The 14,701-nt window shown below is 36.2% G+C and overlaps 1 protein-coding gene across 1 annotated transcript in view; it reads left to right on the top strand.

Annotated features, from left to right (window-relative positions):
• LOC126195566 (uncharacterized) overlaps positions 1–13,317 on the top strand; it is a 169,610-nt gene extending 156,293 nt beyond the window's left edge. Inside the window, exon 3 of the mRNA XM_049934190.1 lies at positions 13,153–13,317. Coding sequence (XP_049790147.1) covers positions 13,153–13,317 — 165 coding nt within the window. The remainder of the gene's footprint in view (positions 1–13,152) is intronic.
• The last annotated feature ends 1,384 nt before the right edge of the window (positions 13,318–14,701 follow it).

A 14,701-nucleotide genomic window follows, 5' to 3' on the forward strand; every position in this document is an offset into this window, starting at 1 on the left:
TTGCATGCATTTAATCGCCAAGTCAAAAATTAATAAATTCATCTGAGACAGTTACTCTTTCCCTGATGGAGATGGCTGCTGGTACTCAGACCTGCAGCCTTACATGCCGTCCCGTATGCGCCGTGTCCTGTCTTTCTTTTGGGCATTGTATGCCAGGAATAGAATCAGGCTTGGATATTTTTTGTCAGACTGTTTATATAAGAGGCATCCTGAAACAAAAATAGAGCTTGGAATGTTATGCGAAAATCGGCCTGTTAGTATCCTAGACCTACACAAAGAAGACACAAAAACGTTCTTGCAAGCAGGAGATGCTGTCACCATCTAAAGTTAGGTTTCATAGTAAATTAATAAATGGTAGTCTTCTTTGTTGGGTGGAGATTTTCGAAACTTTCTGCGATGAGTTATGTAAAATTTTTAGTATCTTTTCCTGTAACGTTAGCAAGTGGATTAACATATTTTGTTTCAGGAATTTTTTAGACATTCTACCTCTCTTCAGTTCTCCAGAGAAGGTAATGCCACTGGCTGGAATTCCATAATGAATTTGATATTCTTTGAGAATCCTGAAATTCCAATTCCAATATGGGTCCATCTTCCTGGACACTAAAATTCCAGGGCTACTTGAATCAGTTTTATTTATTCAATAGAAGAGAAACTGATGTGGAATTAATTAATCAAACAAATTTGTTATTTTACTTGATTTTCAGATAACTATTGATCAACTTTGCAGCTAAATTAATCCATTAAAACAGACATTAATTGAAATTAATTAATGAATTCACTTTTTAATCAACCAAACATTGTATTAGTTCATTCAGTTAATGAAACAAATGGACATTCTTCATTAATCAATGAAACAATTTAGTTTCCTTTCAATGTGTATCTGTTAATAACTGCAAGCTTTTTCTACTTAATTGTTAATTTCGTTTTGAATCAATTCATATTATAATACAAGAGAAACATAGTATTTTATTTCTGTATATTCTAATTGTATTGTTTTTATTATCTATTTAAGCACACTAAGGAGCTCTTATGACTATTTTTTCTTCATTGCTCTTTCCAAACAATATCTCTTGAGCCCTGCTGAAAATTTCTCCTACCCTCCTGTGAAAGAGGCTTCCGACATTTAGGAACTCTAGTTGGTGGGGTCCAAGTTTCTACCATAGCACAAAATTTGGAACGATCTTCTACATCAAGATCAGATATTCCAGCTAAATTCAAGACCTTTAGTACTTCATAGAGCCACAGGCTTAGAGCCTTAAAGCTTTTAACCAATGAGAAGCTCTTCTGGGTAAGACTATTGTTGTTCATTCATTGTAGGTACCCATAGAACTTGAGCTTTCTATGCTGCATACTGGTGATACCTGATTCCAACTTTTGATACGGTTCAGAATTAGACTTCAATCAGTAGGTTCCATCTCAGAGAAATCTTGGGCCATTTATTTTTCTGAGAATACGTCTTTTAGCTTTCTCCAGGTCATCCATCATGCCTTTTTTGTTCATCAAGGGGGTCTCTGCAGCATACAAAAACTGTGGTCTGACAGCAGTTCTGTAATGACAGCATTCTTCGAAATGTACTTCTTGTTGTCCAGATTGTGGGCCTGAGGGTATGCACCAATGAGTTATTTACATCCTTCTAAGATGGAGATGCTGTCTATACCATATGGGTGGACCAATTCACCTCCATAATGTTCCATGTATAGTCGTCAAAGGGATGTTACTGGATTGTTGGTTCTCAAAGTATTTGGTCTCGTCATACGATATTACTAACCCTGAATTCACTGCTATCTCATGCTGTGCTTTGAAAGCAATGACAGAATCCTTAGAGTTGTAGATCATGATTGCTATGTGATCTGCGAAATTATTTAGAGATTCTGTAAAATGTCCTTTTCCTGGATACTGAAAAACCCTAATGAATAAAACACACCACAAGAGCATTTGTAATTTAAATCTATGAATCAAATCAAGACAGACAATCAAACGGGAAAATCGGTTTTTTGAAAGTAAAAGATATATATTTTATTATATTAGGCATCTTCAGGAAGGATATTAACTGTGTTTTTACTATTTTTTAATTTATTTCTCTATTAAAAATATTTTTAATAAATAGTGAGTCGAAATAGTCTGAAAGTAAACAAAATAAAAAACTACAGCAGTACAATTAGGACTTAAAGCTTGTTTGAAATAGAAAAAAACAAAAACTTATAGCTCTCATAACAATAAAAATAAAATTATTAACTGTAAAAAAAGTAATAACAATCAGTTGATTGAAATAAAACCTAGAGAAGAACAACTTATTTACATGATTCACCTTATGTGTAATCATTTAAATTTTAAACAATTATATATAACAAATGAAACCTATGGAAAATAGTTCTTGAATATATTAAAAAGGAGAATCCATTTGTTGACATTGAATGGAAATATATAGTAACAAGATTATAAGGATTACCTGCAAAATTTACGAGAGAATTTATATGATGAATTATATTCGAAATAGATATCAGGTAAACAACAATAGTTTGAACAATTTATGAGATAATGTCAAAAAAATTAAATTGGCATGAAATATGAGTCAAAAATTGACTGGAGACCGAAAGACAAACTAAGTTGGATGTTATGAATACCAAAACAATGTTAATTGGTAAAAAAATTTAAAATATTTAAAAATATCAAAATCTATTTCAACATTCTTATCAAAAGTAATGAAACCTTATAAAATTCTAGATTCTTCACAATGTAGGGAATGTTCTATATGCATACGTGAGCAAAAATTTCAGTATGTAAAAACTGTAATCATTTTGTTGATAAAGACAAGGTTGATAAATTGTTAAAAGGAAAGGTTCTTCTTGAATGTGTATATGAAAAATTTTAAAATAATGTAAACACAATCATCATCTCTAAATGGAATAATTTTATATCTATTTCAAAACTGAGTAATTCATCTTCATTTCATTGCTGATTAACTGATTTGTTACAGAATTAATTAATTCATGTTTGTTCAAAGTTAACCAAATGATGCATGTTTCGAAATTGATCGATTTCTATTTTTTAAGTTCTTGTGCAATATATAGACATGTTTTTAAAGGAATGTAATTAAAATTTGTTGATGGAGAAAGAATATGTCATTCATCAGTTGTTCTTTGTATAGTTATCCAAAATATTAAAGTAATTATGCCAATTAAGAATTCCGAAAGTTTCTTTCATTCTTTGATACAAAATAACTGAGTTAGGACTGTGATTAATTCTTAACATTTCTTCAGAATTTGGATGTCTACCTGACACTACTAAATAATCTGTATTTTCATCTCGAATTTTAATTCCATCACCTTCAACATTATTTAAATTTTGCAAGTGAGTTATCTGGTCATTATACAGTTTTTTCCCTTCGTTTTTAATCTTATATTCTTTTCATTTCCAAATCGATGGTAAATCTTCTTCATAAATCTAATCTTGGATTTTTCAGGAAAAGGCATATTAGATTTCATAAAGAATGTAGACCTGATGCAGTCTGAAGACTTCTTTAGCTGTTGCAGTCTTATTAATAAATTTTATTGATTTTTCTATATGTTTTACCCCTACTGAAAACTTCAAACCTCTTACAGTACTTTTCTTAACATGGAGATTTATAGAATCTGGAGGGTATTCATATCCTAAAACATATGCAACTTTTATTGTGTTCATCAATAATCATAAACACTTGCTTATTGTTATATCTAAGCTTGTTGTTGATCTGATCTATGATCGACTACATTTAATAAAAACATATAGTAGAATTTGTAATTTTATAATTGCTAAGGTTCTTAGATTCATTACTAATAAAGAGTTGATTTTTCTTCAAATGTTAGACCCTCCAAATTGCAGGGCACTAAATTTTCAAATATGCTTTATTGTTATAATTTTTTAATTATATGTAAATGTCATCTCTAGTATTGTTGCTTGTAAAAATAGTAATTGCATCTCCAGCTGTAGTAGGCTTAGGCCTGCTGTTAGAAGAGAATATAGGAATTAAATATACTGAATGATCATGATTACTTAGATATTAATGCAGAGACAGTCTGCAGACATCCTTGGCAGATGCCTGTCCCATACCAAACTTACTCAAGTGAGTCGTGATGAATTTACTGAAACATTAATACTACAGGAGTGATACAGTCTTGAAATAACTGGTGAATAAAATGAATAAACTTTACAATTTATTAATAACACTTATAGTTGTGTAAATGATAGAAATACAGTCTGTAGAAGTACTATGGGTAAATGGAATAAAGAAATATAAAATAGCATTATAAATGTGCCACCTGAAATGCATTACAAATGCAGTATTTAATTTATGACAAAAGTATATTGACATTTAATTTCATCAAGATGATAATAATGCTGATATTTCAACAACAAATAAAAGGTGTGTACATATTTATGAAATATTTGGTCACTGCTGGCCAAAGAATCTTGGTGTAAAATGCAGTGCAATAGAGAACATGATTTTTCCAACTGTGATTAGTGATCCTTTAGAGATACGTATGGGTGGTGAAGAGTCCTGACAGTTCGACATTTACGAAAGTACATCGAAACATAAAACAAATATATTTAAAATTTTTGTTCATGAAATTGTCATTTGTTAGGTTTAGAATGCACAGGTTATGATGAAGCAATACTATATCTTTACTGTAACAGTTGAATTTATAATTATTTCAAGAGGTATTCTATGCTATTCAAAGCTTGTATGTAAAAACAAATAATAGCATCAACACAACTGAGAAAAATTCCTGTTTCACTTGAATCAGTTGAGTATGTCAAATTAATAAGTTTATTAAATTATAATTTGTGAATGGAATTTCATATATTTTTATCAAAAGTGGGCGTGGATAGATAAGTATATAAAATCTCCGCAAATAACTAATTGGTTTATACTTTTACCACAAAATTTGCAAAAAAGTAAATCTAATATATCAAAGACCAAATGGTGAAGTTCTTTCATTTGTTGACAATATGATACATATATGATAAACTTAAATACATTACAACTAATTTCAACAAATCGAAAACCAGTATCTGGTTTAGGATTACATGAAAATTTTAAATTAAATGTTGAAGTCAACACATATTCCGGATGAAAAATTTTTTTCTTGGATGAACTTTTCCATGCAGATGTGCATGAATGTCATTTTAAGTGTAAAAGATGACACAGTTCTTGTGTTTTCGTCAGAGTCTGCAATAGAGTTCCAAAGCATATGTGGATAGGCCGTTTGTCTTAGTAATGTAGTTTCCCACCAACTTTAGTATGGATGGGAAGTGTGACTGTTATGTGCAGATGTGAACCGAGTTGGTTACACTTCACTCTCCAGTTACACAGTTGTGATTAGTGATCCCTTAGAAACACATATGGGCAATTAAGAGTCCTGATAGTTGGAGATTACTCCAGTTACACAGCTTGAAGCTGCAGTAGATTGTCATCACTGTTGTGAGCCTGCAATTGGGTTCCTACAGACGTCCAGCACATCTGTCCTCTGATCGTTCTTCACCAGTGGCCAGCCCAGGTACTCCTCACACCAAGGTTGACAACTTACCTGTGAGTGAATGTTGTCTGTGGCTGCCAAGGTCACCTAGCCATATGCTTCAGAGGAATCCTCTCAGCCTGCAAGATCTGGGCAATCAGAGAGGGTGGTATTATTGGTAGTTGGTAGTGCATTATGGGGCCTGTTGAGCACATGGCTGCCAGTAAGGGGAAGAAGGCCATGTGCACTACATGTGAATATCAGGGTGAGTCATTACAGATATGGAATGGGTCCTTCTGGATGCCATGAAGAGCATGGGGTGCAGCCAACTGCAGGTGGTAGCTCACAGTGGCACCAATGAGGTTTGCTGCTTTGGAAAGGAAAAGATTCTCTCTGCATTTGAGTAGCTAACAGATGTGGTAAAAGACTGCCGCTCTTGCTTGCAAGACAAAAGCAGAGTTCATCTTTTGTAGCATAGTCGACAGGATCGATTGCAGACCTCTGGTACAGAGCCAAGGGGAGAGTCTAAATCAGAGGCTCTGGTGTGATAAATGGTATGTAAAAGGAACCTTACGGGTTCAATTGAGTTTAATATATATCTTGTTACCATTTCCACATACAAGAGAAAAACCACATTTAATAAACCCATATATGTTGGTATGAGTATACTTGATTTAGACAAAGAACTGATGTATGAGTTTCACTATGGAGTAATTAAACAAAAATATGGAGAAGATATTGTGTTATGTTATCAAGATACAGACAGTTACTTCTACAATATACAAACTGAAGATTTGTTTGAAGATATTACAAAAACTTGTTGAAATACTTTAGATCCATCTTGGTATTTTACTACTTCTGGATTTCCTTTGGATACAATGTTGAACATATGTAGAAAACTACTACAATTATTCAATGATTATGATATGGGTCTTATATTTGAAAAATAATTAAGAAGAGGAATATCCCAATGTTGTAAATGCTATGTAAGACAAATGATAAATATATGAGAGATTATGGTGCAAAAAAGACATAACATTGTTTAGCATATTTAAATGCAACAAGTCTGTAGGGTTATGCTGTGATTCAATATTTACCACATTCTGGATTTGAATGGAATAATCTAGATTCTTTTGCTTGTAGAAAAACAAGTAAAATTACAGGTAATACTATACATGGATGTATGTCTGAAGTAGATCAAGAACATTAAAAAGATTTATACAATTTAATTAAAGGTCTACCACTCACTCCTGAAAATAAAATTGTACGTAATGGTAACGAAAGCAAGTTATTGACTACTTTGAATGATAAGCATAATTATGTAGTTCACTTTAGAAATCTCAAATGGTATCTATCATTAGGAATGAAAATAACAAATATAGAAAAATGTTTAGGTGTCTGATTCGCTGAAATATACACCTTTTAAATACAGAAATGAGTACTAAAACAAGAATTTACTTTGGAAATTATTTCCACGAGTTGATGAATAATTCTGTATTTGGTAAGACAATGGAAAATAGAAGAAACAGAGTGGATACAGAATTAATATCAATGGAAAAAGGTGTGATAAATGAGTATGTAAAAGGAACCTTACAGGTTCAACTGAGTTTAATATATATTTTGTTACCATTTCCACATACATGAGAAAAACCACATTTAATAAACCCATATATGTTGGTATGAGTATACTTGATTTAGACAAAGAACTGATGTATGAGTTTCACTATGGAGTAATTAAACAAAAATATGGAGAAGATATTGTGTTATGTTATCAAGATACAGGCAGTTACTTCTACAATATACAAACTGAAGATTTACAACTAAACAAGCGTGTTTTAGTAAAATGAAAGATGAATGTAATGGAAATGGTTCTGAGCACTGTGGGACTTAACAGCTGAGGTCATCAGTACCCTAAAACTTAAACCTAACTAACCTAAGGACATCACACACATCCATGCCCCGGGCAGGATTCGAACCTGCAACCACAGCTGTCACGTGGTTCCAGACTGAAGCACCTAGAACCACTAGGCCACAGCGGCCAGCTTGTAATGGAAAAGTAATGGAAGAATTATGTAGTTTCAGAGCAAAAATATATGGTTATAAACTTGGTAACAAGGAGAAGAAATAATCAAAAGGAGCGAGCAAATGTGATCTCAAATATCATTGGCTTAGATGATTATATAGATTGTTTGTTTAACAATAAAGCGGCACACTGGACAATTAATGTGATTTGAAGTAAGAAACACAAAAATCTACACAGTTGAAATAAATAAGAAAGGTTTCACTCCTCATGATGATAAAAGTAAAGTTTTGGAAAATAAAATACGTACATTACATACTGACATTACACATTGCGAAAATCTAATAATACTTAAATGGAATCACTTTTCAAACAGCTGAACAACGTTAGAAATACTCATTTGTTAAAAGATTAGTGACTTACAAGTAAGTGATTTATGTAGTATTACTGTTGTGAATATTTACATACTGGATATGGATAAAAAATATATGTGAAGCTCGGTGATGAAGTTAAAATTATTTTATATGAAGGATATTTAAAAATAATTAGTAACTGGATTCTTCATTTTCTTGAAGAACGGAATATTGAATTGAGATATAAAGGAACAAATAAATTTAAAAATAATGTTAAAAATAAATTTCACAATTTGCGATTCATTATATGAATTATTTGATTATTTTGTAAGAAATATGATTACGAATTCGCTCTGTGAAATTTTCTAAAGTGTTTATATTTTCCCTCTTAAATTTTGTAATGTTTAAATGGACAACACCAACGAGTGTAGTCAGTTTATGCATTAAAATAGTAATTCAGAGTTTCCTAACAATATACACCGAAAACTTGGCTATCGATATATTTTTAAGAGATACCAGAAAAATAAAGTAACATGTGAATGTGGTAAAACTGTTACCAAGTCTTGTCTCAAAACACATGAACAATCGATGTTTCATAAAAGTACCATGGTTGTAAAAGAAGATAGTATCAGATTTTGGGTAAAAAAGATTTAGAGGATTAAAACTGTGCGCCGGACCAAGACTCGAACTCGGGACTTTTGTCTTTCGCCAGGTAGTTTCATATCAGTGCACACTCCGGTACAGTGTGAAGATTAGAGGATTTCACTTTTTTCAGAAAATATGATGCTTTTATTATGTTCACATTTTGGGAAAAAAGAGAAACTTTTATAAGAAGAAATGTGTGTGAGAATTGTGAAAATGAGGTCGAGTAGAAGAATTTAACCAGTTCTGGGTCAGTTTTGTTAAGAAAGTGAACGAACGAGTGGAACGAGTTAGTGAGATTTCTTGGAAAACATTAGCCAGAACCGGTTGAATTCTTCTACTAACAAATTTAACCATCTCAATTGAGAATACGGTCTGTTGCACAATTTAATTATTAATCTCTAATATCAAAGTCCAGAAATGGTGACGTTTGACACTGTAAGTATATTCCAGAATGTAATTTCTTAGACTTTCCTGACGATTCGGTGTCATCTCCTGGAATCACACATGATGAAGGCGCCCAGTTACAACGTAGAAATATTGTGTTGGGAAGAAGCAGATTTACCGGCAGTACACCCGATTCCACGAGATGACGTTTACCAGTGTGTTTATGAAGTATGGAATGGATAATTATGAACTATTTATTTGAAATGTATTGACAGCCGTGTAAAGTGTCTACATATTTTATTATTATGCTACATTAAAACAAGAGTAAGTAGGGAAAAATACGTACGTTTATCTGTAACACAAGTTGTAATCCGGATCCCTATCTACTGTGCGATCTCAGTAGTCCTTCTGATAAACAAACTGGTTAGGTAACTGGTGTTTAGCGGTTTCAGAACACGTTACGACGTTACAGATTTTTCCACTCGAGAAATGAATCTGTAGTTTCTACGTTCTTTGACGCAATGTTTTTATTCCTCGTACGTATAACAAGATGACAGACGAAGAAAATGGTGACACCCTCCACCTTAGCCTTGATGTGCGTCTTCGGTTTTCATACCTGCCGCCGTATTTTCGATTATCATTTCGACAAACAACGCTGGTGTGCCGATTGCATTTGAGCTTGAAGGAGAAAGGCTTTCGCCCATAACGGTAACCTCAATCAGTCCAGCTTTCTCTGCCCTGCTTCCAGCGCGTGCGCAGGCACACACACACACACACACACACACACACACACACAGAGAGAGAGAGAGAGAGCTCGCCGTGCCTTATCTCCAACAGCAGGATCAGGCGTCGAGCTGTATAGCAGCCGTCTTTCAAGAAGGCGGCATTGCCTCTAGAGGTGAGGAAACTCGCTTTCGTTTTACCGTTGCTTCGTTTTCTTCTTCCTGTTCTCCGTAAATGTGATGGTGTTTCACCTCTGGCAAACACATAATCATTATGCTCTAACCAAGGAGCTTCTAGGCATTGTTAAGGCGAAACCGTTTTCTGTGAACACAATTTTGGCGGAAACCAAGATAATGATCTCATAGTGCACACAGAAGAAACGAACTTGCATTTTGCCCTTGGCGGAGACCGGTTCAGAATGAATCATTGTAGTGAACCTTTTATGAGCAATGTTTGCGGACCAGGACTCCGAGCTGAGACACTGGCCTTTCGCATACAAATGCTCTACCAATTGAACGAAACATGACTCACGACCTGTCGTCACAGCTTTACTTCACCAGTACCTGATCTTCTACCGTTCAAACTTCACAGATGTTCTACGGAGTACTTTGCGTGGTATATCGACTGCTAGTTTTGATTCCCATTACCCCACAAAGTTTTAGTCTGCCAGATTCAAATTCACACACTGTATTGTATAATAATCTTTCTGGAAGCAGTCCCCTAGACGGTGGCGAAGTCAGTTCTCCACAGTATCCAGTCTTGCAGCAGTGCCTGTCTTGCATGGTATCCAGGAGGACTAATGTGAAGTTTAGATGGGAAGAGATAACGTATCAGCGGAACTAGAAGTCTGGTGGCGGATCTTGAGTTGTGTTTGAATAGCTCAGCTGGTAGAGCATTGTCTTCGAATGGTAAACAACCCAATTCGAGTCCCTGTTCCGTCCATAGTTTCAATATACAGTAAGTCTCAAGATATATGTTTTCTCGAAGTAATATTAAGGCTACGAAATGTTTGCGCTAAATACGATGGATTGCATTAAAAATAGCCTACCGGAGGTCAGTAAACAGAAATTTGTAGCTGTATTTTCTTCAGCGCAGTTGAGGAATTGTCCATTGCGACAAAAGGCGCTGAATGGAAGTCTCGTGAAATTCCTGAGCTGCATTGTGAAATAGTCCCGAACGGTCTGCTTGACGTCCTCGTACGAGGCGGATGGTTGGCCTTCATTAACTTAACAAAGATAGTCACTTGGTGGCATGTCCGGAATGTGTGGAGGGTGACTAATTAACTCCTGGTTTAATGTCTGCAAGAGTTCCTTACTGCGTTTATTGTCTGGCGTTTTGCATTGTTGAACAGAATGGCGTCATGGGTGAGCTGCCGTTGTTTCGATTTCTTTGCTTTGCTAAGGGTGGGCAAGGCTTCTCGACATCGAGAAGAACGGGATCATTGTGGTCAATGAATAAAGTCATCTTGACCTTTCCGACACTTGTCTGAACAGCCTTGGATCTCCTTGGTGGTGGCGAACCTTTGTCATTCGGCGGGAGATATTTTCGTTTATTCCTGTTAAAGTTGAGTACGCCATGTCACGTTTCCAGCGAGCACATGTGACACGAGCCATTCCTTGGCATAGCGTTGTAGACAGTCAATATGGAGTTCTATTCGGCAAGCTACCTCTGCTGGTTGAAGAAAAGGTAGGTAGTCACTGCTCGCACAGTGATGACGTGAACACTTGTGACGCTCAGTCAGACCTCTACGGCACTGGCTGCTACAAGTTGCCGGTCTTGAGTAATGAGGGCATCCAGTGCCGGACAACGCCATTGGTAATGCGGTGTGGTGTTACTGACCATGCATCATCGGCCCACGACACCCTTCTTTCCCAGCAACGCAAATGTCACACCTTGGCCGTTGAGACGAATATGCAGTGTTCTTCGTGCACTTGTCTAATTCTTCGATGGAGCCTTAGCGCCGAGCGCTACTATTTTCAGCACGTCTGAGTGCAGCGGACCGTCGAGGCATGCACGTCCTCTCTTTGGCCGTCACGTGAGTGTATGCTCGTGTCCCTCTAGCGACGAGGCATGCAAGTCCTCTCTTTGGCCGTCACGTGAGTGTACGCTCGTGTCCCTCTAGCGACGACTTTGGGTTCCGCTCTCTTATAGGGATCGCACCTTCTTCATCCACAGACAAATAAAGTATAATAGCGTTTCTTTTTTTTTTTTTTACAATCTCGGGCTTCTTTTGTTTCGAATCACATTCAAGCTTTTTCTCGCTATCACCTCACGCGTTGTATTGTCCTTCCAGTATCAAATATGGTATCGTATTTCGAAGCTAGATCTGGCTTTCAATAAAGAGAGACAAAGCTCTTCTGAGAAAATTATAGAGTCTTGCACAAAATTTTGTGAGCATCTTTGTAATGCAATAATTGTACGAAACAGCGCCGTCTTTAAGGGCATTCCCTGTCTTGAGGTAGCCGTACTCTTTGTGACAAAACTTCCTGGTGTTCTGATCGTCCTACAAGGTTCAGCAACTTCGCTACTCTCTCCATATGGGTCATACAGAACTAAATACGCAATACAGAATATACTTCAAGAAACACCAATCAGATTTCATGAAATATCATCTTTCTCGTTCTCATTTCACAGCTCCTTATATAACTATGGCATAAACCTGCACAATTTAAACCTAGGTAATTATGTAAAATAGATACAGCGGAAAATGTGAATCTTCAAGAAGAAATGAAAAGTCCTTGTGAGGAAATGCTGAACAATATTAGATCCACTTGATTTACTGGATGTTCTGTGTCAGTGTTGCTGTGTTGGGAAAATAAAAGAAATTAAATGTGTACTTCAGGAGCCAGTCAGTTTTTGTTGAATGTTTGTGGATAATACTAAGAGCGATGCAAAGTGGAACAGATACATTAAAGCAGCAGTAAGGAACGCGAATAGGAGTTTTATTTAAAAAACTGTAGGGTTTTTCGGGTGTTAACGGTGATGATCAGAAAATCTTGGGATCTTTGGGAGGAAGGCGTTGTTCTCGTGAACCCGGTTGCGTCAATTAACAAAATCGATGTAAGTGAACCGCTGCGTAACAATTCTATTATCCCCACAGGTCATTTATTTTGCGGACGTCTTATTACTCGGATGACAGTTTCAGATCACTTTAGGAATACGAATGAAAGATGTACGTAATTTACAAATATTTATATAATTGAGCACATCTGCTGTAGTGTCCATGAAGTCTGAATGGTTTGAAGCACACTGATTTTGAGCTAACGTTTGAACAATGTGCCTGACATTCTGTTTTGGAAATTCACAGATGCCCTACTCTGTAGTATTCTTTCTCCATCTGTATCATACGTAACAGCGTTTCCCATGGTCAGTTCACATCCCGTTCAATGCACCCATGTCTTCCGGAGAAAATGGTTTGCTGTTGGTTTGGAGGTTCTCTGGACCTCTGGTAGATTGTTGTTATACCATTCAGCGTCCAAGCTTCACGAAGACTGAAATTATTGTGCATCAGGTTGCTTGTTTTTCTGTGCAGGGGATGTTTGGACCCAAGTCTTGTGATTCGGGTAACGGATATGTCTCCTCGAATTTGCAGCTGCTGGTTGTTGCAGATTTTGCAAGTACTCTGTCAGAAGGACATCCTGGTGGAATGCAGTTCAGGACAAGTATTCAGAATGCTAGAGCAAACTTGTACCAGTAACAATCCGCACTGTTTTACTTGGTTTCCTTTCGTCGTGTGGCTGTTGTTTATTCAGAAAGGGCTGCAACATTCTGTTGCTGAGTAGCAAAGCCAAAATAGATGATCGTAAGGTCAAAGCTCGAAATGGTAGCGAAACATTTTTTGCAGAATAGTATTTCTTGACATAAGTTTAGCTGCAGTCTCTGTTAGGTGTTGTCTAAATGGCAGCGCTCTGTCAACTAGAACTCCAAAGTACCGTAAATGTTTGCTACGTTCCGTGTGATTTTACTTGAAATGTAAGTCCAGTTCATGGGTGGCTCGGATAATATTCAGATGAAAGCAAAATGTTTTAGTCCTCTTAGAGTTCGGTTGATGTCTCATTATGCTTAGTTCTTTTATTAATGTGTCTTGAGTGATCTCGATTTGCTTGTGCAGTGTTGATATCACCCAGTCATCGGCACTATCAAATATTCTGAACTGAGTTGTTGGCGTATCTGCAACATACAAGCTAAACGGCAGCGGAGCTAGAACTCAGTCTTAAGGCAGGCCACTGTTGAGGGCCTTCTAGTCACTTATGGTATTGCTTTTAGTTACTTGGGTCGGTCTGTCAGTCAACATATTGTTAAGGAGTTGTACTATTCTTCTGCAGGGTACGATGTGCATCAGCTAATAAGATCCTGCCTCCAAACAATGTCATAAGCTGCAGACAGATGAATAACTACCTCAGATGTTTATAGTTGTTTCTCGAAGCCGGTTTCTATGTAAGTTGTCAGAGAAACTGGTCCACACAGATACGGTTTGGTGGGAAACCGCGGCATTTCAAAAGGAATCACTCCAAGTATCGCGATACGTATGGTGTTTCACAACAACCTCTCAAGTCATTTGTAATTGTGATCTCCTAGCACAACGCATCATTATGGCTCCTAAAATCATCAACGGCGCTTTTAGAGATAAAAGACCCTTTTTGATATTTTTACTTTTTCATGCAGCCTTTTCCTCTTAGCCCCCTGCACTTCCCCTTCATGTCTTTCATAAGTGACTCGTATTCCTCTATTCTGGAAAATTTTTGTACTTCCTTCTTTCGTCGATCAGCTGAGGTATTTCTTCTGTTATCCAACGTTTATTGACTGTTACCTACACTGCACCTATATTTCTCTTTCGAGATATTTCTTCTGTTATCCAACGTTTATTGGCTGTTACCTACACTGAACCTATATTTCTCTTTCCAACTTCTGTGATTGACCTCATCATAAATATCATTTCATCGTCAACTGAGTTGCCTTCCGAGGTATTGATTATCGTAGTATACATAGCCTCTATTAGCTTCAAGCGCATTTCTTCGTACCTTAGTACTTCCGTATCCCACTTCTTTGCTCATTGATTCTTCTTGACTAACCTCTTAAAC

The sequence above is a fragment of the Schistocerca nitens genome, chromosome 7 (genome assembly GCF_023898315.1).
Source record: "Schistocerca nitens isolate TAMUIC-IGC-003100 chromosome 7, iqSchNite1.1, whole genome shotgun sequence".
Taxonomy (NCBI): domain Eukaryota; kingdom Metazoa; phylum Arthropoda; class Insecta; order Orthoptera; family Acrididae; genus Schistocerca; species Schistocerca nitens.